This window comes from Pipistrellus hanaki, assembly GCF_964339955.1.
Source record: "Pipistrellus hanaki genome assembly, chromosome: 2".
NCBI lineage: Eukaryota > Metazoa > Chordata > Mammalia > Chiroptera > Vespertilionidae > Pipistrellus > Pipistrellus hanaki.
Window position 1 is genome coordinate 7,104,971 of NC_140504.1, and position 26,530 is coordinate 7,131,500.

The window sequence follows — 26,530 nt, forward strand, 5'->3', positions numbered from 1 at the left end:
CGGGGCCACCCATGGCTCCCACCCCAGGAGGTGATCTGGGAGGCACCTCCATGCTTCCTCGGAGGCATCAGTGGGCATGGGCCTCTCGTGGGCATCCTCAGGGTTAGTGTTTCAGGGTACACTCTGGAGTGTTTGGGAGGCTGCAGCGCCTGGGAGAGAGCTACAGATGGGCAGAGAAGCTTCAGGGACCCCTTACAGACAGACCGGGTGGGGCATTCTCTCTAGACCAGTGGTCGGCAAACTGTGGCTCTCGAGCCACACGTGGCTTTTTGGCCCCTTCCACAAAATACCACGTGCGGGGGTGCACGTACAGTGCGATTGAAACTTCATGGCCCATGCGCAGAAGTTGGTTTTTGGCTCTCAAAAGAAATTCCAATCGTTGTACTGCTGATATTTGGCTCTGTTGATTAATGAGTTTGCAGACCACTGCTCTAGGCTGTAGGGCAGGAGTCCTCTGATACTTGGAGGCTGTCTGGCTCAACTGGGAGCCCTGGGTCACTTGGAGCGGACTCAGAGGCAGCCATCTTCCCAATCCAGGTTTCAGGGGGCCCCAGCAAACTCACAGCCATGACCCCAGCCTCCAGGAGTGTGAGGGAGTGTGGCTGGCTCAGCCCTCAGCTTCCCATGAAGCCCGTGGCCAGCGGGGTGAGCTCAGGGGAGAGCCCCCTGCACCCTGGTTCCTCTGGTCATGCTGACTGCTGTCTCGGGGCTGGGGGTCCGCCATCCTGAGCTCACGTGATCCCTGTCTCCTGGCAGGATTCTCAGTGAGGGCACTCAGCACCTCTCTGATCCCTGTTTTCCCAACAGTAGGTGGGCCTGTGAAGTCACTGGGTCTGTATCCTTTATCTGGCTCCATGGATGATGGGCCAGGCTGCAGACATTCCTGGAAATTCTGTCTTAAGCGCCTGATGTATACCTTTCAGGGCCAGTCTGTGGAGCACTGTGGCCCCCACTCTGTCTCATTTCAGGCCGCATGGGCGGTCATGCCCACCAGCCAGAGACCACGGGGACACTCATAGGGACCAAGTGAAGGAGGACGCCCCCTCGGGAGCCATAGAGGGTGGGGAGATGCTGGGGGCCTGGCCCTGGTGGGGGCGGAGGTCAAGGCAGCCAGCTCTCTGTGGATGGCAGCAGGCCCTGCTGCGGGTTCTGTGGCGGCGCAGGGACCTGTTCTTGTCAGCGCTTCCTTGGCCTCAGGGTGCCCTTGTTCGACGTGATGTTCCGGAGCCTATTTTTGCCATTTGTGCAGGCCGGTTCGTGAAGACTCTGAGGTCGGCTGCGAGCGCCAGCTGGGTTCCCCACGGAGCCACGGGGAATGAGCGGGCAGGCCCGGGGCCTTTCCTGGTTGGTTGATAAATTATTCAGGCAGTTCTCAGAACCGACTCTAACCCACTGCTGTCCAGAGGGGCCTGTGTTTTTCCATCTTCCTTGTGTGTCATGAAAATGGCACTCATGTAATGGCACCGGGCCATCCAGGGGCGGCCCCTCATTGCTACTCTGGTTTGAAGGAGGGGACCTCCAGCTTCATGGTCATGAGTAGTAATTCAGAGCTGCCAGTTGCTCAGTGGTTAGAGCATCGGCCGGCAGACTGAAGGGTCATGGGTTCAACTCCGGTCAAGGACACGTACCTCAGTTGCAGGCTTGATCACTGGCCCTGGTCAGAGGGCGTGTGGGAGGCAGCCAATCAATGTGTCTCACATTGATGTTTCTCTGTCTCTTCCCCTCCCTTTCACTCTTTCTAAAAATCAATGGGAAAATATCCTCAGCTGAGGATTAAAAACAACAAACCAAACCAAAAAAAAATCACCCAGCAAATCCCGAGCTGGGTGTACACCGTGGTGGGCGGCAGGGTGAGCAGGTGGCCTTCTCCTCAGACACTGCCACTGTGCACGTGGACACCAGCCACGGCTCTCATCACCGGGCTCCCAGCCGGCACCGAAAGTCTGTGAGTCAGGAGGACACACCGCCCTCTCTCCGCTGCTCTCCTTGCCCGTCAGACAGGAACAGTGGTACTTCAGCTCGGAGGACGGGACAAGAACCTTTATGCAGAGGGCTTAGTTTTCGTCTCCACGTGTGCACTCCAAAAATGGTCGCTGTGATGTGAACCAAAGGCGGGTTACGTTCAGGAGACACTTTGGCTGGCAGGCGGTGGTACTGGGAGGCCAGGGGTTATTTTGGAATTGCCATGAGAGCTGCACCCCGAGGGATGGGGAAGATTGGGATTTTAGGGGTGGATGTGGGTGTTTGAGGGGTGCCTTCTAGGTAGGGAATGGCCAGTCTGGAAACATGAGCGACAGGTGAGGTGAGGGGGAAGGAGGGAGGCCGGGTGTGGTCGGCCTGGGCCTGGGGTAGTGTCTGAAGCTTTTGGGCCATGAAGGAATGTGAACGCTGGCCTCAGGGTGAAGGGGTCCGGGGAGCAGCAATGGTAGCAGGCAGAAAACGATGTCATAGACAGATAGATGCTAGATAGATGATAGGTATATGTCTGGTATCTATCTATCATCTATCTATCTATCTATCTATCTAGCCAGTTCTCAGAAATGAATCTAACAGTGGGTTCTGAAAATTGGCTGAATAGATAAACAGATAGATATATAGATAGATAGGGTGGCTAGATAGATAGACAATATCGATTGGTAGGTAGGTAGACAGGTAGGGTGGGCAGATAGATATGTGGATTTATAGATGGATAGGTAGGTAGATAATTGGATCGATGTATGGATGGATGGATAGATAGGTAGGTAGGTAAATAGGCAGCCAGGTAGAGTGAGGAATGGCAGGGTCCAGGCGGGAGGACCAAGAGAGAAGTCTTATGTTAAGCAAGACCAGCTCACGGACAGGGTGGACACTCTTTACACCGTGGCTGTGTTTTCTGCACCACAGGCCACTTGCAAAAGATCACATATTTGGTCCTTAAGCATCTTCATCTCTACTGTCCAGGGCCTGGGGAGTCTTTTGTGTTGTAAGAGCTTTCATGGTCCCGGCCACACAGGCAGGCAGGACTCATGCCCAGGGCTCTGGCTCCGAGTCCGGGGCCTCCATTCTCCGGGGGCCCCAGGAGGAGGCAGGAGGCCCGCTCACCGCTGGGACCCCACTTGGGGAATGCTTGTTGCAGATCCAAGACATTGTTCGGAGGCGGCAGCTGCTGACCATCTTCCGGGAAGGCAAGGATGGCCAGCAGGACGTGGACGTGGCCATCCTGCAGGCCTTGCTGAAAGGTGAGGGGCCGGCACGGTGAGGGCCACGGGGAGAAGCTGGAACGAGGGTGTTCAGGCCTGAGTTCTGGTCTGTTGGACACACTGGTCAGAGGGCGGCTGGCAGGTGGGTGCCCATTGCCGATGTTGGGGTGCAGGCGAATTCTCAATTTGTCTTTTTAACTGAAATCTGAGCGTGGTCATTTATCGCTTTGTGGCCATGCCGGTTTCTGATAAAATCTCAGGGTAAAAAGAAAGAAGCTTGGAATTCCCACTCCTGACTCCCCACACTTGGTTCCATGCTTGAACTCCCTGCCTCCCCCCCCCCCCCACCCTCAGCAGAGTCAACACGCAGGGGCTCCTCTGACCACAGAGCCTTGGGCAGTCTGCTTGGTCTGGCCTCTGCCCTCTGGCCATCGTTCCCAGGCCCACACTTCCCTCTTCTCCCTCTGCTGGGGAAGTGAGTCCCTCCCTGTCTTCCCTGTCCTCCGGCTCCACGTGGCTGTGCCGGGAACACACCCCACGCAGATGCTGACGCAGAAGCTTCCACAAGACAGTGTCAGACGTGACCTCTTTTCTGTATGTCCACTCCGTGTCCCTCCGTGACAGAAGGACTGAATGTTGTCCTTAAAACCTCACCTAGCCAACGTGATGGTTAACCTTAGACTGGAGGCTTTGGTGTAAAGTAAGGTGACCAGATGTCTTGCTTTTGGCAGGACAGTCCCGATTTTTAACAATTTGTCCTGTGTCCCGCGACATTTTAATTTTTTTTTTTAAATTGGGACTTTTTTAATTATTTTATTTTTATTTATTTATTTATTTTAAATTATGCATTGCTTTTCTGAAATTCACATTGAACTGGATGTCCCGTATTTCTTTTTTCTTTTCTTTTCTTTTTTTTTTTTTAAAAAAAATATATATTTTACTGATTTTCCACAAAGAGGAAGGGAGAAGGATAGAGAGTTAGAAACGTTGATAAGAGAGAAACATCGACCAGCTGCCTCCTGCACACCCCCTACCGGGGATGTGCCCGCAACCAATATGCATGCCCTTGACCGGAATCGAACTGGGACCCTTCAGTCCGCAGACCAATGCTCTATCCACTGAGCCAAACTGGTTTCAGCAAAATCGGGACTTTTTTAAAACGCCACAGGACGTGGGACAAATTGTTAAAAATCGGGACTGTCCCGCCAAAAGCAGGACGTCTGGTCACCTTAATAAAGGCCTCCGTCCAGGGAGATTCTTGCTGGAACAGAGAAGAACCGGGGAGGGCGGGTCCAACAGAACCAGAGCGAGCGCTCTGTCCTGGCGGCGGCAGACCAGCGTGTGGGGCTGGGATAAGGAGGCGCGGCTCACTGCCTGTCTGTCTGGTGGGGGCGGGTCTGAGGGTGTCACGGCACAGACGGGGCTGGGAAGCATCTGCTTGTCTGTTCCCTGCCTTCTCTTATGGGGGCCAAAGGTCCAAGAGAGGGACACCGGGCAGCTCATTCCTGGAGACATCCCAGGCTGCTGTGGCCTTCAAAGGCCAAGACATGGAGGGGGGCATTGGGTCTAACCATCTGCGCCCAGCTGGCAGAGAAAGGACCCTATACCATGTTGCCACAGGTGTCGTGGCTCAAGATGGACCCCAGCGCCCTGGCTGGTTTTGCTCAGTGGATAGCTGGTCCCTGCCTGCAGACTGAAGGGTTTCTGGTTTGATTCTGGTCAGGGCACATCCCCAGGTTTCAGGCTCCATCCCCAGTAGGAGGCATGCAGGAGGCAGCAGATCTATGATTGTCTCTCATCATTGATGTTTCTATCTCTCCCTCTCACTTCCTCTCTGAAAAAAAGAAAAAAGATGGACCCTAGGGACGTGGGGCACCAAGTCCCAGCAGCCTGTGACGATGTTCAGAGTCAGCAAAGCTAGCGCTGTGGGTATGGGCCCCTCTTGCAGTTGCTGAGTGGGAGGAGCGTGAGCAAGCCTCAGGGCATTGGAATGATCTTGGTGGTGGTCATGCAGGTGTCCATAGAGTAAAAAGCCGTCGAGCTGTACCTTTTAGGATTTGCACACTATAGAATTCTGTTAACCTCGATGAAAAGCTTTAGCAAGATGATGTTGGCATAGCTCCACGTTGTTACAGGTGTCAGAACTCAGCTAGCTCCTCTTTGCGGCTGAGTGTTACTCTGTCAGGAGCGGCATTTGCTGGGCATTGTGGTTGCCTCCAGTTCGGGGCTATTATGAACACGCCCATCTGTTTTCATTTCTCTCGGGTCCACGTCTAGGAGTGGAATGACGGGTTCTTCAGGGTGAGTGTATGTTTAACTTTATAAGAAACTGTCAAACCGTTTTCCAAAAAAACGGTAGTTTACCTCTCTGCAGCCTTGACAACGTGTAGTATCTATTGTCCTTCCTGGCGGGTGGGAGGCGACCTCTCCCTATGGTCCCCTGATGACTGACATCATGAGCATTGGCCCCTGGGCTTGTTGGCCACGTGGGTAGCATCTTGTTCATGTTCACTTGGTTGGTTGTCTTTTCATTTTGGGGTTGTAAAAGCTTTGGTAGATTCTAATACAAATCCTTTGTCAGATGTAGGTGCTGGGATATTTTCTCTTGGCTCCTGGTCTGCTTTTGTATCTCCTCCAGGGTGTCTCTGAAGAGCAGAAGGCTTAAGTGTTAAGGCATTTTAATTTACCAACTTGTTCCTTTCATGCTCGTGTTCTTTGTACCCCGAGAAACCTTCGCCCATCCCTGTGGTTGCAAATGCTTCTTTCTATCCATCATGGCAACTCAAGGGCACGGTTCTTAGGCTTACGTTTGTGACCCACCTGAGTTAACTTTGTGTGTGGCATGAGGTAAGGGTCAGAGTCCTTCTTCTTTTTTTGCTTCCCCAGACAACAACCTGCATTTGAAAATGTTAGACCCGAAAGAGAACGTAAACTAGTTGGGCAAAATTCTTGCATGACCTGGGTGAGGTGGTGGTTTTGGAATCAAGACTTAAAAGGAGCCGAAACGGGTTTGGCTCAGTGGATAGAGCGTTGGCCTGCAGATTGAAAGGTCCCAGGTTCAATTTTCATCAAGGGCATGTGCCTTGGTTGCGGGCACATCCCCAGTAGGGGGTGTGCAAGAGGCAGCTGGTCGATGTTTCTCTCTCATCAATGTTTCTAACCCTCTATTCCTCTCCCTTCCTCTCTGTAAAAAAAAATCAATAAAATATATTTAAAAAATTTAAAAAAAGACTGAAAAGGAGTGTGACAGCTCTGTGGCGGTGACGTTTTAATGTGAATGTAGAAGAGCCCACCTTTTGGAGACTGGAGACTGTGTGTTCCTTCAACTTAGGGCTTGACCAAAAGGTGGGCTGGGCAGGGGAGCTGGGGGGAGCCAGATGGCGACCAAAACCCAAGATTCCCTGGTTCGAGCAGTGGAAGGAAAAGTTTGTATAAAGGTGTGTGTGTTGGGGTGGGGGTGGGGGGGAAGACTGCAACAGAGCCCTGTACTTGCTGAATTAAAATCACTGAGAGCTGAGGCTGGTGCCCAGCCCGGCCTCTCTGGCTTTGTTAGAGGGCAGGGGTGCTGACGGACAGCGAGCGGCTTCGAGGTCCAGCTTGGAGCCTGGGATGCTGGGTTTCTCACCTGCAGCCTCTCGGAGCCACGACCACTTTGGCCACGAGAACTGGGACCACCAGCTGAAGCTGGCAGTGGCGTGGAACCGCGTGGACATTGCCCGGAGCGAGATCTTCACGGATGAGCGGCAGTGGAAGGTACAGCCTCTCGGGGCTGCCCTGCGGGTGGGTGGAGGGGGTGTCTCTGGCCCACAGGAATCATGCCGCAGGAGCAGGATGGCCTCTGTCTAGATCCAGCCCTTCTCTTGGTGGAGGGTGGCCCAGCCAATTGTCTCCTCCCTAAACTGGAGACCACAGTTGTCCCCACCCAAGGGGGTTGAAGCCCGGGTTCCGGGGGAGGGGGGCCCGATGACCAGATGCAGTCCCCCCACGGCGCTCTCTCTCAGCCTTCAGAGCTGCATCCCATGATGACGGCCGCCCTCATCTCCAACAAGCCCGACTTCGTGAAGCTCTTCCTGGAGAACGGGCTGCGGCTGAAGGAGTTCGTCACGTGGGACACGCTGCTCTACCTGTACAAGAACCTGGACCCCTCCTGCCTGTTCCACTGCAAGCTGCAGAAGGTGCTGGCCGAGGAGCCGGAGCGCGTGGCCTGCGCGCCCGCCCTGCCTGCCGTGCAGATGCACCACGTGGCGCAGGTGCTGCGGGAGCTCCTGGGCGACTCCACGCAGCCGCTGTACCCCCGGCCCCGCTCCAGCGACCGGCCGCGGCTCCTGCTGCCCGTGCCCCACATCAAGCTCAACGTGCGTGCTGGTAACGTGGCCCCCGCTCCGCGTGGCCTGCAGGCTGGGCCACGGCTGGGTCCTTAGCGCTTTGTGAGAAAATATTTGGGTTACGTTTTTATTAGAAGAGAAATACCCTTCCTGCCCTCCTCTCTGCTCAGCTGCCAGGACAAAGGACCACAGACTGGGGCTTACACAGCAAAAGTAAGGCCTTCCTTCTTGGTTGCAGACCGCCTTTCTTCTGCTTGTGCCCATCGGGAGAGAGTGCTCTGTGCCGCTTCCTCTTCTTCTTTTTTTCCTTTGTTTTTAAATGTTTTTAAAAATATGTATATTTTTATTAATTTCAGAGTGGAAGAGAGAGGGGGAGAGAGGTAGAAACATCAACAATGAGAGAGAATCATTGATTGGCTACCTCCTACAGGCTCCCTGCTGGTGACCAAGCCTGCAACCCAAACATGTGACCTTGACCGGAATTGAGCCCCGGGACCCTTCAGTCTGCAGGCTAACGCTCTGTCCACTGAGCCAAACTGGTTAGGGCTGCTTTCTCCTCCTCCTCCTCCTCCTCCTCCTCCTCCTCCTCCTCCTCCTCCTCTTCCTCCTCCTCCTCCTCCTCCTCTTCCTCCTCCTTCTCCTCCTCCTCTTCCTCTTCTTCTTCTTCTGCTTCTGCTTCTGCTTCTGCTTCTTCTTCTTCTTCTTGAACCAAATTGGTTAGGGCTGCTTTCCTTTCTCCTCCTCCTCCTCCTCCTCCTCCTCCTCCTCCTCCTCCTCCTCTTTCTTCTTCTTCTTCAAATTTCTTTATTGATTAAGATATTACATATGTGTCCTCATCCCTCCATTGCTTCCTCTTCTTATAAAGACTCTAATCCTGTTGGATCAGGGCCCCATCCATATGACCTCATTTAACCCCAACTACCCACCGCCTTGGAGACCCTGTCTCCAAATACAGTCACATTGGGAGTTGGGGAGTCAACATATCAATTTGGGGAGGGACATAATTCAGCCCATAACTTACTTTCTGAAAATTTCAAATGATACAAAAGGTTATGTAAGGAAAATGATTCCCATTATGCCCTAGACCCCAAGTCCTGCTCACCGGGTGGGCTTACAATTCACAATATTCCACCCATGTCTGTATGAGGTGCCCTGGCGCTGGTGTATCATCAGGGAGTAGTTGTCCAGTCATTAATTAAGACTTTATAAGCCAAGCCTCAGTGCTGTTTTGTCAGTTTCCCTTTGAGAACTGGAACTGCTCTTTGACCTTAAGGTAGGGGTGTCGAACTCAATCAGAGAAGGGGCCAAAATCTAAAATCCAGCCTAAATCGCAGGCCGAATGGTTTACTGAACAGTCATAAACTGACAATGTCATAAACTGACAGCGGAGTGCAGTGATGACAGCGTGGTGCGGGCCACATTGCAAGGCCTGGCGGGCTGGATTTGGCCCGCGGGCCTTGTGTTTGACACATGTGCCTTAAGGGATTATTTTAATAGGTTTTCTGATTGTGAAATGTTTCTATTGCTGTTTTGACTCTCACCTTGATGGCAGGGTTAGGTGTGTTTAATATGACACTGGGTTCTGTTGCCAATATTTTCAGGGTTTTTGCATCCAAATGTTTAAGGCTTTGATTGTACTTTTATCTCGGGGGCTGTCTTTGCCAGGTTCTGGTACCAGTTCTGTGTCAGTCTTGTAAAACCCGCTGGCAAGCCTTCCTTCTTCCTCTGCTCTGGAACAGTTGATGGGGCTGGAATTCACTGCTTCTTACAAGCTCAGCAGACTCCCCTGTGAGTCCATTGGGGCCTGGGGCCCTTTTTGGGTAGAAGCTCTGATAACTTCTTCATTTTCTATCCTGATGATTTCTCTGTGGTATTGGTGGTGGTTCCTGCAACCTAAAATCATATTGTTTTGTTTGTTTGTTTTTCCTGCTAGAAAATGACCCACTTCTTCTGGGTTTTTGCGTGTGGTTGTTATCCCAGGCAAGCTCTGCCTGACCCCTGAGAAAGGCGTGGCTGTGGTTGCATTACCCGTGTTTGTGGTTCTGCTCTCCTTGATCCCAGTGTTGTGTTTAAGATACTCAGCGGGAAGGTACTTTAGAAAGTCCAAAAGAGAAGCTCACACTTGACCATGTCTGTAATTTAAGAAGATAAGCTATTTTTTAAAATAAAGATGGGCATTTGGGAAACTTCCAGAACCACTTAGAGAAAGTGCCATTTTGTGTGTGAGACGGAGGATGGGAACTCTGTCTCTGGGAATTGTTTCCAGGCCGGCTGAGTGTGTGTTTACTGACTGACCGGCCGGGAAGCCTCGTGTCTGCCACCCAGTGCCTTCCTGTCCTCACAGACCCTCAGGGTCTGCCCAGCAGCCTTTTCTGCTTGCTTTCTCTTTCACAAGACATGGCGTGGGTCCCTGAGGAGCTCATAGCCATGGCTCTGGCAACAGACTCTGTGTTAGAATTTTTCTTCATAGACAGGGGCTTTGATGGGGTTGGGTAGGACCGAGGAACCTTGAGCAGCCTGGAGTGTTACAGGATCTGCAAATGTCGGTGCAGGAGCCACTGGTATTCCACCTTCTGGATGCTTTTACGTGTGTCCAGTGATGGGTTTTTAACCCTGGTGTTCATGATGCTGTTGAAAATGCAGGTGGCAGGGCTCGTCCCCCAGGGGCAGAGGTTGAGAAGACGTGGGCTGCGCTCAGGACCTGCACCCCGCCAGGCCCCTTGGGGAACCTGATGCTGGCGGGGACCTGGGCAGGGGCTCTGACTGTCCACCACTCACAGGTGCAGGGAGTGAGTCTCCGTTCCCTCTACAAACGCTCGTCAGGCCAGGTCGCCTTCACCATGGACCCGGTCCGCGATCTTCTCATTTGGGCCATCGTCCAGAACCGCCGGGAGCTGGCAGAAATCATCTGGGCTCAGGTAACCAGATACACGGGCCAATGACAGGGCTCCAGCAGGGAGCTTGGCCAGCAAGTCCAGCACTGACAGCAGCAGGTGGGGTGGCCAGAGCCGTGGAGGGAGGGCAGAGGGCATCACAACACCTGAAGGGACTCGGGGTGTCCAGTGTTGAGAACAGAGGGCTTAGCTCTAGGCAAGACAATAATTGTTTAAAAGGTGAGACACACAGACTCCTGCAGGTCCATGCAGGGAGGAGGCTGGCCAGGAAGAGCCATCCTCTGTGGGCCCCGTGGGCTCTGGGGGTCAGCGCCTGAGCGGTGGCCATTCTGTTCAGAGGCTGCAGGGCAAGCTCTGTCCCGGGAGGGGCTGCGTCTCCCCATTGGCTGTTGGGGATCTCCAAGAGACAGCAGGCCCTGGTGCCCCTGCCTGAGCCTGGCTCCAGCTGATTCTCCTCTTTAAGGAAAAGTAAAATTAGTAAGTTTTTCTCAGAGAGGCCCCTGGTTTTAGTGCTGGCATTTCTGAATTGCTCTCAAAGAGTTAGCTCTCCCCCAGTTGTCACCAGCAGTGTGGCACTGGAGGTGGTCCTGGGAGGTTCGTCCTTCCCCATGGGCAGGGTGGTCAGCGCTGGGCCGGGCCTGACTGTGGCCTCAGGTGCCCTGTGGGGCTTGGGGGTGGGGATGGTGGAAGGCCAAACGCAGACTCCCAGGCTCTGACACCAGCCCTCATGCTGGGCTGGCGCTGCTCCTGCACCCAGCACCTCCGGGCTGTGGTTTGAGGGCCTCTGTGAGGTTTTCTCAGTCCCCCTCTGGTGCCTGGCTGGCGGTGCCACAGAGGCAGGGTGCCCTGTGCATGGACGGAGACCTGCAGGGCCTGCTCCTGTTTCTCTCCATTGGTGCTCTCTGACCCTCAGCCCCGCATCTGGGGTTGACCAGATGCCCCGGGAGCTGGGCCTCCTGCCAGCAGTGCTGTGCTGGTGCCCTGTGTCCAGCTTGTGACTTCCACGGGCCCATGCAGAAGGCTGGGCCTCAGAAATGGTATCTGTGTTGATGTGGGTGACCCAAATGGTCTGTAAAGAGAAGGGCCACAGCAAGCAATGCCCAGGGGCCCCTGCTCTCCCGGGGTCTCTGCCTTCATCACCCCGGGCGGTGTGTCTGCGGACCACGCGGGCCCTGATGGTGGCTCCCCTGGCCCAGAGCCAGGACTGCATCGCTGCGGCCTTGGCCTGCAGCAAGATCCTCAAGGAGCTCTCCAAGGAGGAGGAGGACACGGACAGCTCCGAGGAGATGCTGGCGCTCGCCGACGAGTATGAGCACAGAGCCATCGGTGAGTCGACGGGCCGGGCCTCCTGCCCACCCAGCACCCTGAGTCGCCCTGGGGTCCTCGTCCTGGATCCCAGCCCCTCGGCGTCCCTCTGAGGTCCTCCTTGCCCAGATGTCAGTTCCACTCCTGTCCCATCTGTGCCGCCTGGAGGGGCCCTGGATGGGGACCCTGCTGCTGTGACAGGGTCCCGCTCTCCGTAGGCGTCTTCACCGAGTGCTACCGGAAGGACGAGGAGAGAGCGCAGAAGCTGCTCACCCGGGTGTCCGAGGCCTGGGGCAAGACCACCTGCCTGCAGCTGGCCCTGGAGGCCAAGGACATGAAGTTCGTGTCCCACGGGGGCATCCAGGTGACCGCAGGCGGGCTGCTTCCGGGAACAGCCGCCTGGTGCTGTCGTGGCGATGCAGCCTCTGCCCAGTAGAGGGCGCACATGTCCACCGGTTTCAGGTCCATTTGGAAGAGGGATGATGCCAGACCTGTGGGTCACCTGCTGCAGAGTCCCGAGGCCCTCCCCCCCCCCCCCCCTGTTTACGGGGAAGGAAACTAATGCTAAAGGAGAGGCAGGACGTTAGTCGTCACCACACAGGGTGCTCCTACCTGGACGCCCCCCTCCCTTGTGGCCCCAGGAGCCAGGGCTGTGGACATCCCCCACCTGGGGCCTCGGGAGAGGGCGGAGCAGGGAGCCCTCCACGCGCTCCGGAGCCTGGAGTTTGGCAGGTGCCTCCAGAACACCAGCACTGCCATGAGCACCGCTTCGTGCTGCCACCATGCCCACGGAGCACTGTCACGCCCCGTGCTGTGCTGGGGCCTGGGAAGATGGTGGGGAGGAGTCCTGTCCCCTCTTTTATTCCCCCGCCCCCCCCCGCCTCCACACAGTGCTCAGAGGGGCCAGCTGTGAGAGCCAGGGAGGAGGGCCTTGAGCACAAGCCAGGGTGTGGCCCCCTCTCTCCGCCCTCATCTCTGGGAGAGCCCAGCCTGCCCACCGGGAGCCGCTCCTCACAGGCAGGAGGCAGGCTGCCCTGTGCCACTCACTGACTCTCATGGTTGGGGGGGGCAAAGGGCACTGTGCTGAGCATGTGGACTCCCCCTCAAGGGTGGACTCCCGCCTCGAGGGTGGGGCCCAGGGAGCCCCAGGGGAGGATGGGGTGAAGGGCCCACTGTCCTGAAGCTGGCCCCTCTGTCCACAGGCCTTCCTGACCAAGGTGTGGTGGGGCCAACTCAGCGTGGACAACGGGCTCTGGCGGGTGATCCTGTGCATGCTGGCCTTCCCGCTGCTCACCACCAGCCTCGTCTCCTTCAGGTGCCACCCGGCTGCGGGGCTGCGGGGCTGCGGGGCTGCGGGGCTGCGGGGCTGTGGGGCTCCGGGGCTGCGGGGCTGCAGGGCTGTGGGGCAGTGGTGCTGCGGGGCTGTGAAGCTGCGGGGCTGTGGGGCTGCGGGCTGTGGGGCTGTGGGGTTGTGGGCATGTGGGGCTGCGGGGCTGCGGGGCTGTGAGGCGGCGGGCTGTGGGGCTGCAGGCATGTGGGGCTGCGGGGCTGCGGGGCTGCGGGGCTGCGGGGCTGTGAGGCTGTGGGCTGTGGGGCTGCGGGGCTGTGGGCTGTGAGGCTGCGGGGCTGTGGGCATGTGGGGCTGCGGGGCTGCGGGCTGTGAGGCTGCGGGGCTGTGGGCATGTGGGGCTGCAGGGCTGCAGGTGATCTCAATGCCCTCACCAGGGGCAAGTTGCGTGTATCCTCAGGGCAGTGACTGGATCCTAGATGGTGGGGATGCATCAGGCAGGAGGCAGAGGGAGGGGCCTCACCTGTGCAAAGCTCCAACCTGCCCTGAACACCCACCTGCCCTGAACACCCACCTGCCCTGAGCACCCTCCTGACCTGGGCACCCACCTGCCCGGGGCACCCACCTGCCCTGAGCACCCACCTGTCCTGAGCACCCACCTGTCCTGAGCACCCTTCTGACCCGAGCACCCACCTGCCCCGGGCACCCTCCTGACCCGGGCACCCACCTGCCCTGAGCACCCACCTTTCCTCAGCACCCACCTGCCCCGGGCACCCACCTGTCCCGAGCACCCTCCTGCCCCGAACACCCACCTGCCCTGAGCACCCACCTTCCCTGAGCACCCACCTTCCCTGAGCACCCACCTGCCCTGAACACCCACCTGCCCTGGACACCCACCTGCCCTGGACACTCACCTGCCCTGAGCACCCACCTGCCCCGGGCACCCACCTGCCCCGGGCACCCTCCTGCCCCGGGCACCCACCTGCCCCGGGCACCCACCTGCGCTGAGTGGCTGAGGATCTGTTAAGGCTCCATGGAACCAGGCCACGGGCTCAGTTGGGGTCCTTGCTCTCCAGGGCATCTGGTGGGGCTCTGCCGTAGCTGTGTGTGCAGGGCGATAGGGGGTGTCCGCCCTCCCCGCCACAGGTGTGAGCACGTGCGGGGCGCCCTGAGCACAGGGCCTGGGTCAGGGGGCTCAGTCCCCAGGCCGCAGGCCCCTCACGCCGCGCTGTCGCCGCAGGGACCGGAGGCTGCAGGCAGTGCGGGGCCTGGCCCGGGTCCGCGCCTTCTTCAACGCGCCCGTGGTCATCTTCCACCTGAACATCCTGTCCTACTTCACCTTCCTCTGCCTCTTCGCCTACGTGCTCATGGTGGACTTCCAGCCCTCGCCCTCCTGGTGCGAGCGCCTCATCTACCTCTGGCTCTTCTCCCTGGTGTGCGAGGAGCTGCGGCAGGTGCGTCCCGCCCCCCCTCGCCGGCCTTGGGGGAGTCTCCCTGCCCACTGGGCCCCTCCGCCCGCCACTGTCACTGTCTCCCGGGCCCTTGGGCCCCGCTGCGCACATTGTGTAACCGTCCCACCTGTCGGGACCTGAGCAATGGAAGGAGGTGCGGGCCACGTGGTTCTGCCCCCTGTCTGCCAGCCTCCCCCTGCCCTCCTCCCCTCAGGCCTCCCGCATCCAGACCTTTCCAGGAGGGGCCAGGCTCACAGGGGCCGCCCACAGCCGAGGGCATTCCCTTCTCCCCTAGTCAGCCCAGTGGTCCATGAGGGACCTGGTTGTTCCCAGGGGCCCCCTGCCCCACCCTGCAGCTGCCTGGGTCTGGGGCCTGGTACCCAGAGGAGGGTGTGGGGACCCCTGCAGGCTCTCATGGTCACTCCAGGGTCTCCCCCTCCTCTTGGAGCTGCAGGGACCTGGCTCCTGCCTGTGGGGAGGGCTTCCCCAACACTCATTTGCATACGGTACATTTGCATACTGTACATTTGCATACGGGGCAGGGCTGAGGTCCTGCACCTGGAGGTGGGTCTCAGTGGCACCTTCTGCCCAGGCTCCTCCCGCTGTTCCTGACCCAGGGTGGTGGGAACGGTGGGAATGGTGGGAATCCGACCCCTCCCCTCCGCAGTAGCCTCACTCTCCAGGAGGGGGCGAGCATTGTACTTGGGGTAAGATAAGAGCCAGGGCAGCCAGGCCCCGTAATGGTCCTCTCACAGCTCCTCTACGACCCTGACGAGTGTGGGCTGGTGAAGATGGCGCTCCTGTACTTCAGCGACTTCTGGAACAAGCTGGACATCGCCGCCATCCTGCTCTTCGTCGCGGGCCTGACCTGCCGGTGAGCGGCCTCTCCCCTGGGCGCCTGCCCCCAGCGGTGGCCTCGAGGCTGGACCAGAGCCGGCCACCCTCGGGGACTTGGCTACCTCTGAATGGGCCTGTCTGTCCAGTGGGCGACCCTGCCCCCCCGGGGGATGGCTGCCCCATGCAGGGTCCCCTTTCTCCATGAGGCTGAGGGCCCCCTCCAGCCTCCTGTCCCAGGATGCCTGCACAGCTGGCTACCTGCCCGAGGCTGGGCTTCTAGATCTTTCTGGAGAATAAGCGCTGCACCCCACCGGAGACTCTGTCCCCTGAGCTCACACCCAGTTTTTAGAACTTCAGGGCCCAGGAATTGCTAGAGCCCTTTGCTCCAGGGCCCACATGTGGGCATGGGCATGGGCATGGGCAGGCGAGCGGGTGGCTGGGGACAAGCTGTGGGAGCAGCAAGCTGAGGGCCCTGACTCTGCCCTGGGCCAGGCTGATCCCGGGATTGCTGTACCCCGGGCGCATTGTCCTCTCTCTGGACTTCATCATGTTCTGCCTCCGGCTGATGCACATATTCACCATCAGCAAGACGCTGGGGCCCAAGATAATCATCGTGAAGCGGATGGTAAGGAGACGAGGGGCCTGATGGCAGCTGCAGGCGAGGTGCACCGGGGCTTAACGCATACACCTAGCATCCCACACCCCTGCTTGGCCCTGGGCGCTCACCTCCTGGCACACCCTGTCTCAGGGCTTTTCCTGTATACCACCTCTTCCAGGCAGCCCTCCCTGATTGCCACCGCGCATTCCTGATCCCTGTTAACAGCTCCTGTTGATCCCCTCTGAGGGTCACAGCCACATCCAACCCCTCCTACACATTGGGGTGTGCTCAGGACCCCATTGGGACCCAGCCGCAGTCCCCCAGGGCTGTGTCCCCAGAGCACCCGCAGCGTGGGTGTCGGTACTTCTCCCTCCGCTGCGGGGTTCACAGCCAGGCAGGGAGGGTGGGTGGGGGGGTCCACTCGCGGTCAGGGAGAGGAAGGCGTGCGTGGGGCTGCAGCCGGGGCCGTCCTGTCTCTGCAGATGAAGGACGTCTTCTTCTTCCTCTTCCTGCTGGCCGTGTGGGTTGTGTCCTTCGGGGTGGCCAAGCAGGCCATCCTCATCCACAACGAGCGCCGGGTGGACTGGATCTTCCGGGGGGTGGTGTACCAGTCGTACCTCACCATCTTCGGGCAGATCCCGGCCTACATCGACGGTAAGACGGCCTGACCGCGGCGGGAGAGGAGCCTCACGCCAGCCGGGGTCCTGGGAGCTCCCGGGGCGAGGAGAGGAGGGTGGGCCTTCCCCACGTGCCGAATGCCGCTCCTGGGGGGGAGGTCCCGGGACCCCCTGGGAAAGAAACGGCAGGTGCACACACTGTCCAGCTGAGCGGGCAGGGAAGGCATCAGCCGGGGCGGGGATGGGTGCTGAGCTGCACCTCAAAGCTTTGGCTGAGATCCGGGTGCATCGAGGGTGTGGCCTGGGGCACTGGGCATCAGTGACACCCCCTCCCCAGCGTTAGTGCCTCCCTATTCCTTCTCTCCCCCACACCCCCATTCAGAAATAACTTCCTCCTTCTTAGATGGAAAGAACGCTTTGTGTATACGGAATTTTGCCTTTACTTGCTAATTTTAGAATCTAAAATTTAGGATCTAATTTTATATTTGCAGATATCCACTCACATTTAGAATCTGATTTAACATGTGCATCACCCCAAAAGACACCCATACAGATCAGCAGTCACTCCCCATCCCCTCCTCTGCTCAGCCATAGGAAACCTCCAATCTACTTTTCATCTCTGTAGATGTCTTTTGTGGACGCTGCCTATAGATTGGAGGACGCAACATGTAGTCTTTTGTGTCTTGCATAATGTTTTCAAGATTCGTTCGTATCTGCCTAACTGGTTTGGCTCAGTGGCTAGAGCGTCGGTCTGCGGACTGAAAGGTCCCAGGTTTGATTCCGGTCAAGGGCATGTACCTGGGTTGTGGGCACATCCCCAGTAGGAGGTGTGCAGGAGGCAGCTGATCGATGTTTCCCTCATCGATGTTTCTAACTCTATCTCTCTCCATCCTCTCTGTAAAAAATCAATAAAATATATATTTTTAAAAAGATTCGTTCGTATCATAGCCTGTATTAGCATTTTACTTCTTCTTTGTGGCTAAATAATATTCCATTGCGGCAAGGTCTCTCACTCCTTTTTTTGTTTCTTCCTAAGAAGGTGAGCATTGGAGTTGTTTGCACTGTTTGGCTGCTATGAACACTGTAGCTGTGAACAGTTACTTAGAGTTTTTGTGTTGAAATTTTTTAACTTCTCCTGGATATATTCCTATCAGCAAAACTGCTGGGTTAATGGTAACCCATGAGAAACTGCAAACTGTGTTCCTTAGCGCCTGCTCCGTTTTTATCCCCCTGACCGTGCTCGGGTTCCAGGTTCTCCATCTCCTCGCCAACCCTGGTCCTGGCCGGCTTTCTTACCCCGGCAGGTCCGGTGGGTGTGGAGTGTGTCTCGCTGTGGTTTTCGTTTGCTTTTCCCTGACGCGATGAAGTTGAGCACCTCTTCATGTACTGACGGAGCCGTTTCTGTGTCTTTTTGGAGTAATAACTATCCCTAACCTTTGCCCGTTTTCCAAGTGGGTTGTCCTTTTATTAAGGTGTTAGAGTTCTTTACATATGGATCCATTCCATGGATCTGTATGTCTGTCCTTGTGTCAGTACAATGCTTTCTCGGTTACTGTAGTTCTACATTAAGTTTAAAAGTCAGGAAGCTTGAGTCTGTCCTTCACCTTGGTTCTTCTTTCTCAAGATTGTTCTGGCCTCTGGGTCCTTTGGATCCATATGAATTTTTGGATCAACTGATTAATTAAAAAAAAAAAAAAAGATAAAAAGGCATCTAGGATTTTGATTGTGAACATGGGAGCTCTTTCCACTCACTTAGGTCTATCATTTCTTTCAATGCTATTTTGTAGTTTTCATTGTATAAGTCGTTCTACTTTTATTAAATTTATTCCTAATTGTTTTATTTTTTTTCATACTGTTGTAAATGGAATGGTCCTATTAAGTTTGTTTTGTTTGTTGCTACTGTATAGAAACATACTATATTTTGGCCGGGATCGGTTTGGCTCAATGGATAGAGCGTCGGCTTGGGGACTGAAGGGCCCCGGGTTCGATTTCGGTCAAGGGCATGTACCTTGGTTGCGGGCATGTCCTCCGTGGGGGCTGTGCAAGAGGCAGCTGATTGATGATTCTCTCTCATCGATGTTTCTAACTCTCTATCCCTCTCTCTTCCTCTCTGTACAAAAATCAATAAAATATATTAAAAAAAAGAGAAACATACTATATTTTGTATCTGAAAGTTTTTTTTTAAAAAAATATACATTTTATTGATTTTTTACAGAGAGGAAAGGAGAGGGATGGAGAGTTAGAAACATCGATGAGAGAGAACCATCGATCAGCTGCCTCTTGCACACCCCCTTCTGGGGATGTGCCTGCAACCAAGGTATATGCCCTTGACTGGAATTGAACCTGGGACCTTTCAGTCCGCAGGCCGACACTCTATCCACTGAGCCAAACCGATTAGGGCTGTACTGGAAGTCTTGCCAAACTTCTTTATTAGATCAAGTTGATTTTTTAATGGGTTGCATGGGATTTGCTCTATAAAAGATCATGTCATCTGCAAGTAGAGGTACTTTTACTCGTTCCTTTCCAATCTGGATGCCTTTTATTTCTTTTTTTGCCTACTTACCCTGCTGGTACAATGCTGAGGATAAGTATTGAGAACACATCTCTTTATCTTGTCCTGGATCTTAGGGGGTGGGAAGCTTTTAGTCGTTCACTGTTAAGTACGATGTGGTGAGTTTCCTGGAAATGTCGGTTATCTGATTGAAGAAGTTCCCTTCTATTCCTGGTTTCTTGAGTGTTTTTATTATGAAAGGCTGTTAGATTTTGTCAAATGCCCTTTCCGCATCTCTTGAAATGTTATTATATTCATTGATTTTCAGATGTTCAACCAGCTCTAGGCTCCTGGGATACATCTCACGGCACCACGGTGTATATCCCCCTTGCAGGCTGCTGGGCTCAGTGTCCTAGCATGTTGTGAGGGTTTTTGCATCTTATTCACAAAGGGAATTGGTCTGTAGTTTTCTTGTCATGTTTTGTCCTCTTTTGGTGTCGGGATGCTAACTTCATAGAGTGACTTGGGAGACACTCCCTCCTTTCTTATATTTTGGAAAAGTTTGTCGAAGATTTACCTTAATTCTTCTTTATACACTTGGTAGACTTTACCAGTGAAGCCATCTGGGCCTGAATATGTGTATGTGTTAAGTTTTAAAATTATGAATTCAATCTTGTTACTTGTTGCAGGTCTATTTGTATTTTCTATTTCTTCTTCAGTTTGGTAGTTTATGTCTTTCTAGGAATAGCTCCATTTTTCTAAGTGAACTAATGTGTTAGCATGCAGTTTTTTATAGCATGTCTTTATGGTTCTTTTTATTTTTGTAACGTTGGCAGTGCTGTCCTCTTCTCATTTATGATTTTAGTAATCTGAGCCACTTCTTTTTTCCTCCCTTGATGCAGTGTAGAAAGAAGGTTGTGATTTTGTTGCTCATTTTCAAGAACCGGATTTTGGTTTTGTTCATTTTCTTGTTTTTAAAAAATACTTTATTTTATTGTAATTATTTGCATTCTGGTCTTTATTACTTTCTTCTGCTTGCTTGGGATTTAGTTTGCTTTTTCTCTTTTTAGTTGACTGAAGTGAAAGGTTATGTTATTAATTTGAGCTCTTCTTCTTAATATACACTGAGTGGCCAGATTGTTATGATCTCTGAATGAATAATAATCTGGCTACTCAGTGTATATCCTATATAATAAAAGGCTAATATGCAAATTGTCCCCTCGACCAGGAGTTCGACCAGGAGGCAGGCCGGCCAACCACCCATGTCCCCTCCTCCTGGCCAGACTGGCCGGACCCCACCCATGCACAAATTCATGCACCAGGCCTCTAATACACACACACACACACACACACACACACACACACGCTGAGTGGCCACATTATTATGTATTCAGAGATAATAATAATCTAGCCACCTATGATAGTGAGTTTCTAGCTCAGAAAATTAGTAACACTTTCAAAAATATATTTGATTACAAAAACAAAACAAAAACAGTGCATAATCATTATTGAAAAAATTTAAAAATTCAAACTTAAGTACAAAGAAAAACGTGGTCCTTAATCCACATCCCAGAGTTAACCACTATTAACAATGTGGTGTGTTTCCCTAGGTACTTTTTCATGTACCACTCAAATTTATGCTTTATGATATGTCCCGTCTCTACCATGCCTCCTTCTCTCTTCACTAGTTTTTTTTTTAAATTTATTTATTGATTAACGTGTCACATATTTGTCCCCATCCCCATCCCAAACCCCTCCCCACGCATGCCCCCACCCCTCTGTTGTCCGTGACCACTGGTTAGGCTTGTATGCATGCATACAAGTCCTTTGGTTGATCTCTCCCCCTTACCCCTCCCTTACCTTCCCTCTGAGGTTTGATAGACTGATCGATGCTTCCCTGTCTCCGGGTCTGTTCTTGTTCATCAGTTTATGTTCATCATTTCCCCTAGATGCGTGAGATCATGTGCTACTAGAAATACACTTATAAGAACCGAAAATGAGACAAGCAATAATGGCTATGCTGAGAGGCAAATGAATCAGTCTATAGTGAGTTTCTTTCTGGGCCAACAGTTCTTTTGAGACCCAATTTCAATGTCAAACAGTTCCTTATGTGTACATGTCATCAATGACATTTAGCTCTGGATGGTGGACAAATGGTGGTGAGGCCGGTTTGACCCTCTCTGGTTGCAGGTTGCCCAGGATCTACACTAGTTGTTAATTTCCTCCTTTTGAATCCTCTCCACTGCATGGGGCTCTCCAGGCTGGGACCCGTGTGTGAGCAGTGACAGCAGCCCTCCCGGAGCCAGCCTGGGACATGCTGGTGGGATGGCTGGTCCTGGGCAGGGTCCCGTGCCAGCCTGCAGAGGAGGCCGGCTTGGGGGGCTTCCGTTGGCAGCCGCACGTCCTGCCCCCAGGGGATGCCTGGGTGCAGGTGGACACCTCTCTTTGGGGCTGAGCTGCCAGCCGAGGTCACCCAGAGGTGCAGGTGCCCAGGCCTGTGCCTGCATGGCCTTCTTAGTTCTCTGCCCCCTCCCCATGCTAGGCGTGGACTTCAGCCTGGACCATTGCAGCCCCAATGGCACTGACCCCTACAAGCCCAAGTGCCCTGAGAGCGACGCCAGCCGGCACCATCCCATCTTCCCCGAGTGGCTGACGGTCATCCTGCTCTGCCTGTACCTGCTCTTCACGAACATCCTGCTGCTCAACCTGCTCATCGCCATGTTCAAGTGAGTGCTTGGACCTAGGTCCAGCTTGCTGACCACCCCTCCCCCGGCATCACCACCATCGGTGCCAGTGGACCCTGAGCTGGGACCCAGGACCCAGACGCTCTGAGGTGCTCTATTCAACCCAGGCTGGACTATGCCCACCACTCTCCCTGCCCACTGTCCCGGGCACTGATGTGTCTCTCCAGGGCACTGCTGCTGGGGACCAGCGGTCTGGTCATTCAGCCTTCCCTTATCAGCCAGGTTGCTGAGGTTGTCACTTTCTGGTTTGCTGGGACACACCCTGAACATGTGCTGGACTCTGATACAGAGGCCGAAGGGGCTCTGTCCCATAGCAAGGAAAGCAAGTGCTTAAAAAAAAAATTATATATATATATATATATATATATATATATATATATATATATACACACACACACACACACACACACACACACACACATGCATATATAATTGATTTCAGAGAGGAAGGGAGAGGGAGAGAGAGATAGAAACATCAATGATGAGAAAGAATCATTGATCGGCTGCCTCCTGCATGCACCCTACTGGGGATCGAGCCCACAACCCAGGCACGTGCACTGGCCAGAATGGAACCTGGGACCCTTCAGTCCACAGACTGATGCTCTGTCCATGGCACCAAACTAACTAGGGCGCAAGTGCTTTTCTGAGCAAACGTGCCTTCCTGTTGCAGATACTGCCGCTTCTGTTTGTTGGATTGAACCGATAGACTCCTTTTATTTTTATTTTTTAAAAATATTTTTTATTGATTTCAGAGAGGAAGAGAGAGAGAGAAACATCAATGATGAGAGAGAATCACTGATTAGCTGCCTCCTGCACACCCCCCACTGGGGACCGAGCCTGCAACCCAGGCATGTGCCCTTGACCGGAATCAAACCCGGGACCCCTCAGTTCACAGGCCGATGCTCTATCCACTGAGCCAAACAGGCCAGGGCCCCAATAGACTCCTTTTAGAGTTCAACACCAAGACAGGGTCCATCTCCCACGATGCCTGCTTTCTTTTATCACCAGCATTCTTTCCTTACCCCTGCCTCGCAGGCAGCTCGGGATTCTGCGTCCGGCTGCTCGGCTGTCTTTCTCTGCCCCCAGAGTCACCCTCTGGGTGGGTGTGTGTCTGGTCCTGGGCCGTCAGCGGCCCCCGGGGCAGTGAGATGGGGGGGTGCCTGTTCCTGCCTCGTTGCACTGCGTCTGGCCATTCTCTGTAACCGGCGTGCCCCTTGCCTCCCGCCAGCTACACGTTCCAGCAGGTGCAGGAGCACACGGACCAGATCTGGAAGTTCCAGCGCCACGACCTGATCGAGGAGTACCAGGGCCGGCCCCCGGCCCCGCCCCCCTTCATCCTGCTCAGCCACCTGCATCTCTTCATCAAGAGGGTCATCCTCAAGATCCCCGCCAAGCGGCACAAGCAGCTCAGTGAGCCGCCCTCCGCTCTCCGGGAGCGCTGGCCACCTGTGGGCTCGGGGTGGCTCTGGCGATTCCTTCTAGAGTCCTAGAAGCTTGGGAAGAACGCAGACGGTGCAGGGCAGGGAGCTCCCAGCAGGCCCCTCGGGGGTGGGCGCGGCTCAGGGGCAGGACCTCAGGGGGGCCTGGGCATGGGCCGGGCCCTTCATGCGTCCTCCCCACGCAGAGAACAAGCTGGAGAAGAACGAGGAGGCCGCGCTCCTCTCCTGGGAGATCTACCTGAAGGAGAACTACCTGCAGAACCAGCAGTACCAGCAGAAGCAGAGGACGGAGCAGAAGATCCAAGACATTAGCAGCAGGTAAGGAGGGGCCATTCGGTTCGGAGACATGCCAGGCACATGGCCCTCCTCAGTGGTCACCTGGGACGGGAACCCTCCGTGCCATGGCCAGAGCAACTCTACCAGCTCTGGACCTGTGTCCTCCAGCTGACCCACAGTCCTCCCTCTGGGTCTTGGGAAGGCCATGTGCTGTGGGTGGGGCTGACCCTGAAAGGCTGGGGTGGGGTAGGCTGGAGGAGGGGCAGGTGGGCCTGCAGGAGGCCAGCTGGAGGACGGGAGGGTGGACAGTGAGCACGCCTGCACTCGGCTATGCCTCAGCTGCCATGGGGCTGGGGCTCAGCACATGCTCAGTTCCTGCTCAGCTCTTCCCACCCCACTTGCTTCCAGGGTGCCAGGTCCGTGTTGGGGGAGAGGTCTCTCCCTCCCTCTCTCCACCCCGCCCCTCAGCCCTGTGGGCAGCAGAGGGCCTGGCTGCCAGGGACACAGACGTGGAAGAGCTTGGTCTTGTGTGTGTGTGTCACTGTGGGCCAGGAGGAGGGGGCATGGGGACATGTAGTCATGGCAGCTCCTGGCCTGGCACCGAGGTTCCTGCAGGCCGTAGAGAGGGCTTCCTGGGGAGCATGCACCCCCCACCCCCACCAACACCCACCTCTCCTAAGAGACAGGCACCTGCCTTTCTCCATCCTCAGCTCATCTGTGAAATGGCGACAGTGACAGTATCCATTGCCTGGAGTCCCTTCTAGAACATGGGAGCATGTGTGAAGCGTGAGCACTCCCTGGGCTAGAGACACGCCAGCACACGCTGGCTGTGTGTGGCTTTCTGTCACCGTAGCGCAGGAGTGATGGTGCCCCTACATGGGCGTCTCCTCTCCCTGCGTCGGGCGAGGGATTCCGGGCCCAGAGGCAGCATGGCACCCAGGCTGAGCCTGCCCCTCAGGGCGCTCCTTGGTGACGGGGACAGTTCCTGCTTGTCATAGGGGCTGAGTCATAGCCAGCCAATTGCACATGGTCGCTTTCCCCTCAGCAGCCAGGCTGGCCGGGGACAGGGTGCCGAGCAATCACGTGGCTTTTCGGAAATGAAGCAACACATAGCAAGGGCCCTCAGTGAGGTCATTATCTCCCCTTTCCCTCACCGCGGGCTGCAGCCCAGCTCAGGGTGCAGCGTCACTGAAAGGGTTGCCCGTGTTCATGAAGAAGAGACAGGAAGGGAAGACCTCTGGCCATAAACAGCCAGAGTCTGGTGGACTGAGCTGTGGAATTATCTCACCCATACACACAGCCGGACTACGCTGGGTGAGATGCCCACACTGTAGCTAAATAAGACAAAGCTCAAGCAACTGTTCCCCAAATGACAGCACGGCCTTCCTGCAGACCCCGGCAGCTTTGTTGCGTGTGCCTTAGGTTCTGGAGCTCATGGCTTCGGGGAGGGGCTCGGTCACGGGTGCACCTCACACCTGCGTCTCCTGCCAGGATGCTCTGTGGGCAGGGGGGTGCTGGGGGGAGCCTAGGGCATCCGCTGGCTAAGAGTCTCCCTCCTTGGGCACCAAGCAGTCTATACAGGAACATGTCCTGCGGGCCCTGCTCTGCCACCTCGGGCCCGGACCGGCCTCTGACTGTGCACTCCCGAGCCCCTGTCTCCCCAGACTCCAGGCCCCATGCCCCTGAGCTCCAGCAGCTGCCTCCCAGCCCCAGCCCTCCAGGGTCTGGTACTCAACTGCCCGTACCTCGTCCCGGCGCCCGATGCCCATGCTGGCTGCCTGATATACGAGCACCTGGTGCCCCAACACTCAGCTGCCTTGATCCTCGACGGCAGGTGGGCCCAGGCCAGGGCATGGAGAGGTCGCAGGATGACCTCAAGCGAAGAGTCATCCTCTGAGCGCCAGGCTTGTAACCGACTCCCTGAAATGTCATGGGAACAGCCCGCTGGCCTGTCCAGGAGAAAACAAGCCCATGCCCCCCCCCCCCCCCAAAGAGCATGTACTATAAACATTAAGAGGAAGACACTTGAGCTGTGGACTTGGAGGCCGCCATCGGCAAGCTGGCCCCGAGCCGCCTCACCGCCCAGCCCCGGCAGGCCCGCCAGGCTCCGCTGTGCACTCTTGCAGGGTGGACACCATGGTGGACCTGCTGGAGATGGACCGGCTGAAGGGTTCGGGCTCCATGGAGCAGAGACTGGCCTCCCTGGAGAAGCAGGTGGGTTTTGGGCCGAGCCTGTGTTTCTGGGGCTCAGATCCGACGGGCCTGGCTGTGGGGCCTGGCTGGTTGGAGAATGAGCACCTGGGAACCACCAGGAGGAGGTGGGAATGTGGGGCACCTGTTCCTCATGGGAAGAGCGCCTTCTTTTCCCTCTGGAAAACTCCGCCCGAGCCCCCTGGCGGGGCTCCAGCACACGGCACTGCGAGGCACCACGTAGGGGCTGGTCTGAGGCGTAAACTCTCCCCTCCTCCGGCCTCCTCTGGCCTATCCCCCGACCTGGGGGGCTGTGGGGGTCGCCCCAGCCCTGGCTGCCGCAGCCCTCCTGGCAGAGCTCTGCTGGCTTCCTGGCCGCCCGGGGAGCGGCAGCCACAGGGGTGGCCTGGGCAGGCGGGCAGGCGCTGACCGATGCCGTGTGGGACCCCCTTGCAGGTGGCCCAGACAGCCAGAGCGCTGCACTGGGTCGTGAGGACCCTGCGGGACAGCGGCTTTGGTTCGGACGAGGGCGCCCCCGCCCTGGGTGAGTGGGTGGCTGTTGCTCTGAGTCCGGGGACCGTGGGGAGGAGAGGCACCGGGCAGGGCTCCTGTGGGCCTGGAGGAAGGACTGGGAAGGGTGCCCCCGCCTGAGGGCCAGATGCCCGAGCCGGGCCAGCTTTGCCCACGCTCCTGTGGCTGTCCCCAGCCTCCCAGGGGGCCTCGGAGGGGCAGGACCCAGAGCTGGACGGCAGGCAGAAGGCGGAGGACCTGGGCGACACCCACCACATCAACGCCCGGCACCTGCTCTACCCCAACTCCCCCATCGTGCGTTTCCCGGTGCCCAACGAGAAGGTGCCCTGGGAGGTGAGTGCTGTCCTGGCTGCACCCCATTTCCC

At 55.9% G+C, this 26,530-nt stretch overlaps 1 protein-coding gene across 11 annotated transcripts in view; it reads left to right on the plus strand.

Annotated features, from left to right (window-relative positions):
• Positions 1-26,530, plus strand: part of TRPM2 (transient receptor potential cation channel subfamily M member 2) — a 56,832-nt gene that overhangs the window by 20,543 nt on the left and 9,759 nt on the right. For 10 of the 11 annotated variants that reach the window (XM_084872077.1, XM_084872080.1, XM_084872073.1 and 7 more), the window contains 17 exons: positions 3,116-3,218; positions 6,811-6,932; positions 7,181-7,534; positions 10,285-10,422; positions 11,595-11,724; positions 11,922-12,067; positions 12,906-13,018; positions 14,232-14,445; positions 15,198-15,316; positions 15,772-15,904; positions 16,360-16,531; positions 21,528-21,711; positions 22,958-23,139; positions 23,354-23,486; positions 25,571-25,658; positions 26,091-26,178; positions 26,341-26,498. In XM_084872077.1, coding sequence (XP_084728203.1) covers positions 3,116-3,218; positions 6,811-6,932; positions 7,181-7,534; positions 10,285-10,422; positions 11,595-11,724; positions 11,922-12,067; positions 12,906-13,018; positions 14,232-14,445; positions 15,198-15,316; positions 15,772-15,904; positions 16,360-16,531; positions 21,528-21,711; positions 22,958-23,139; positions 23,354-23,486; positions 25,571-25,658; positions 26,091-26,178; positions 26,341-26,498 — 2,577 coding nt within the window. The remainder of the gene's footprint in view (positions 1-3,115; positions 3,219-6,810; positions 6,933-7,180; positions 7,535-10,284; positions 10,423-11,594; positions 11,725-11,921; positions 12,068-12,905; positions 13,019-14,231; positions 14,446-15,197; positions 15,317-15,771; positions 15,905-16,359; positions 16,532-21,527; positions 21,712-22,957; positions 23,140-23,353; positions 23,487-25,570; positions 25,659-26,090; positions 26,179-26,340; positions 26,499-26,530) is intronic. The other variant, XM_084872082.1, reaches the window with a different exon arrangement.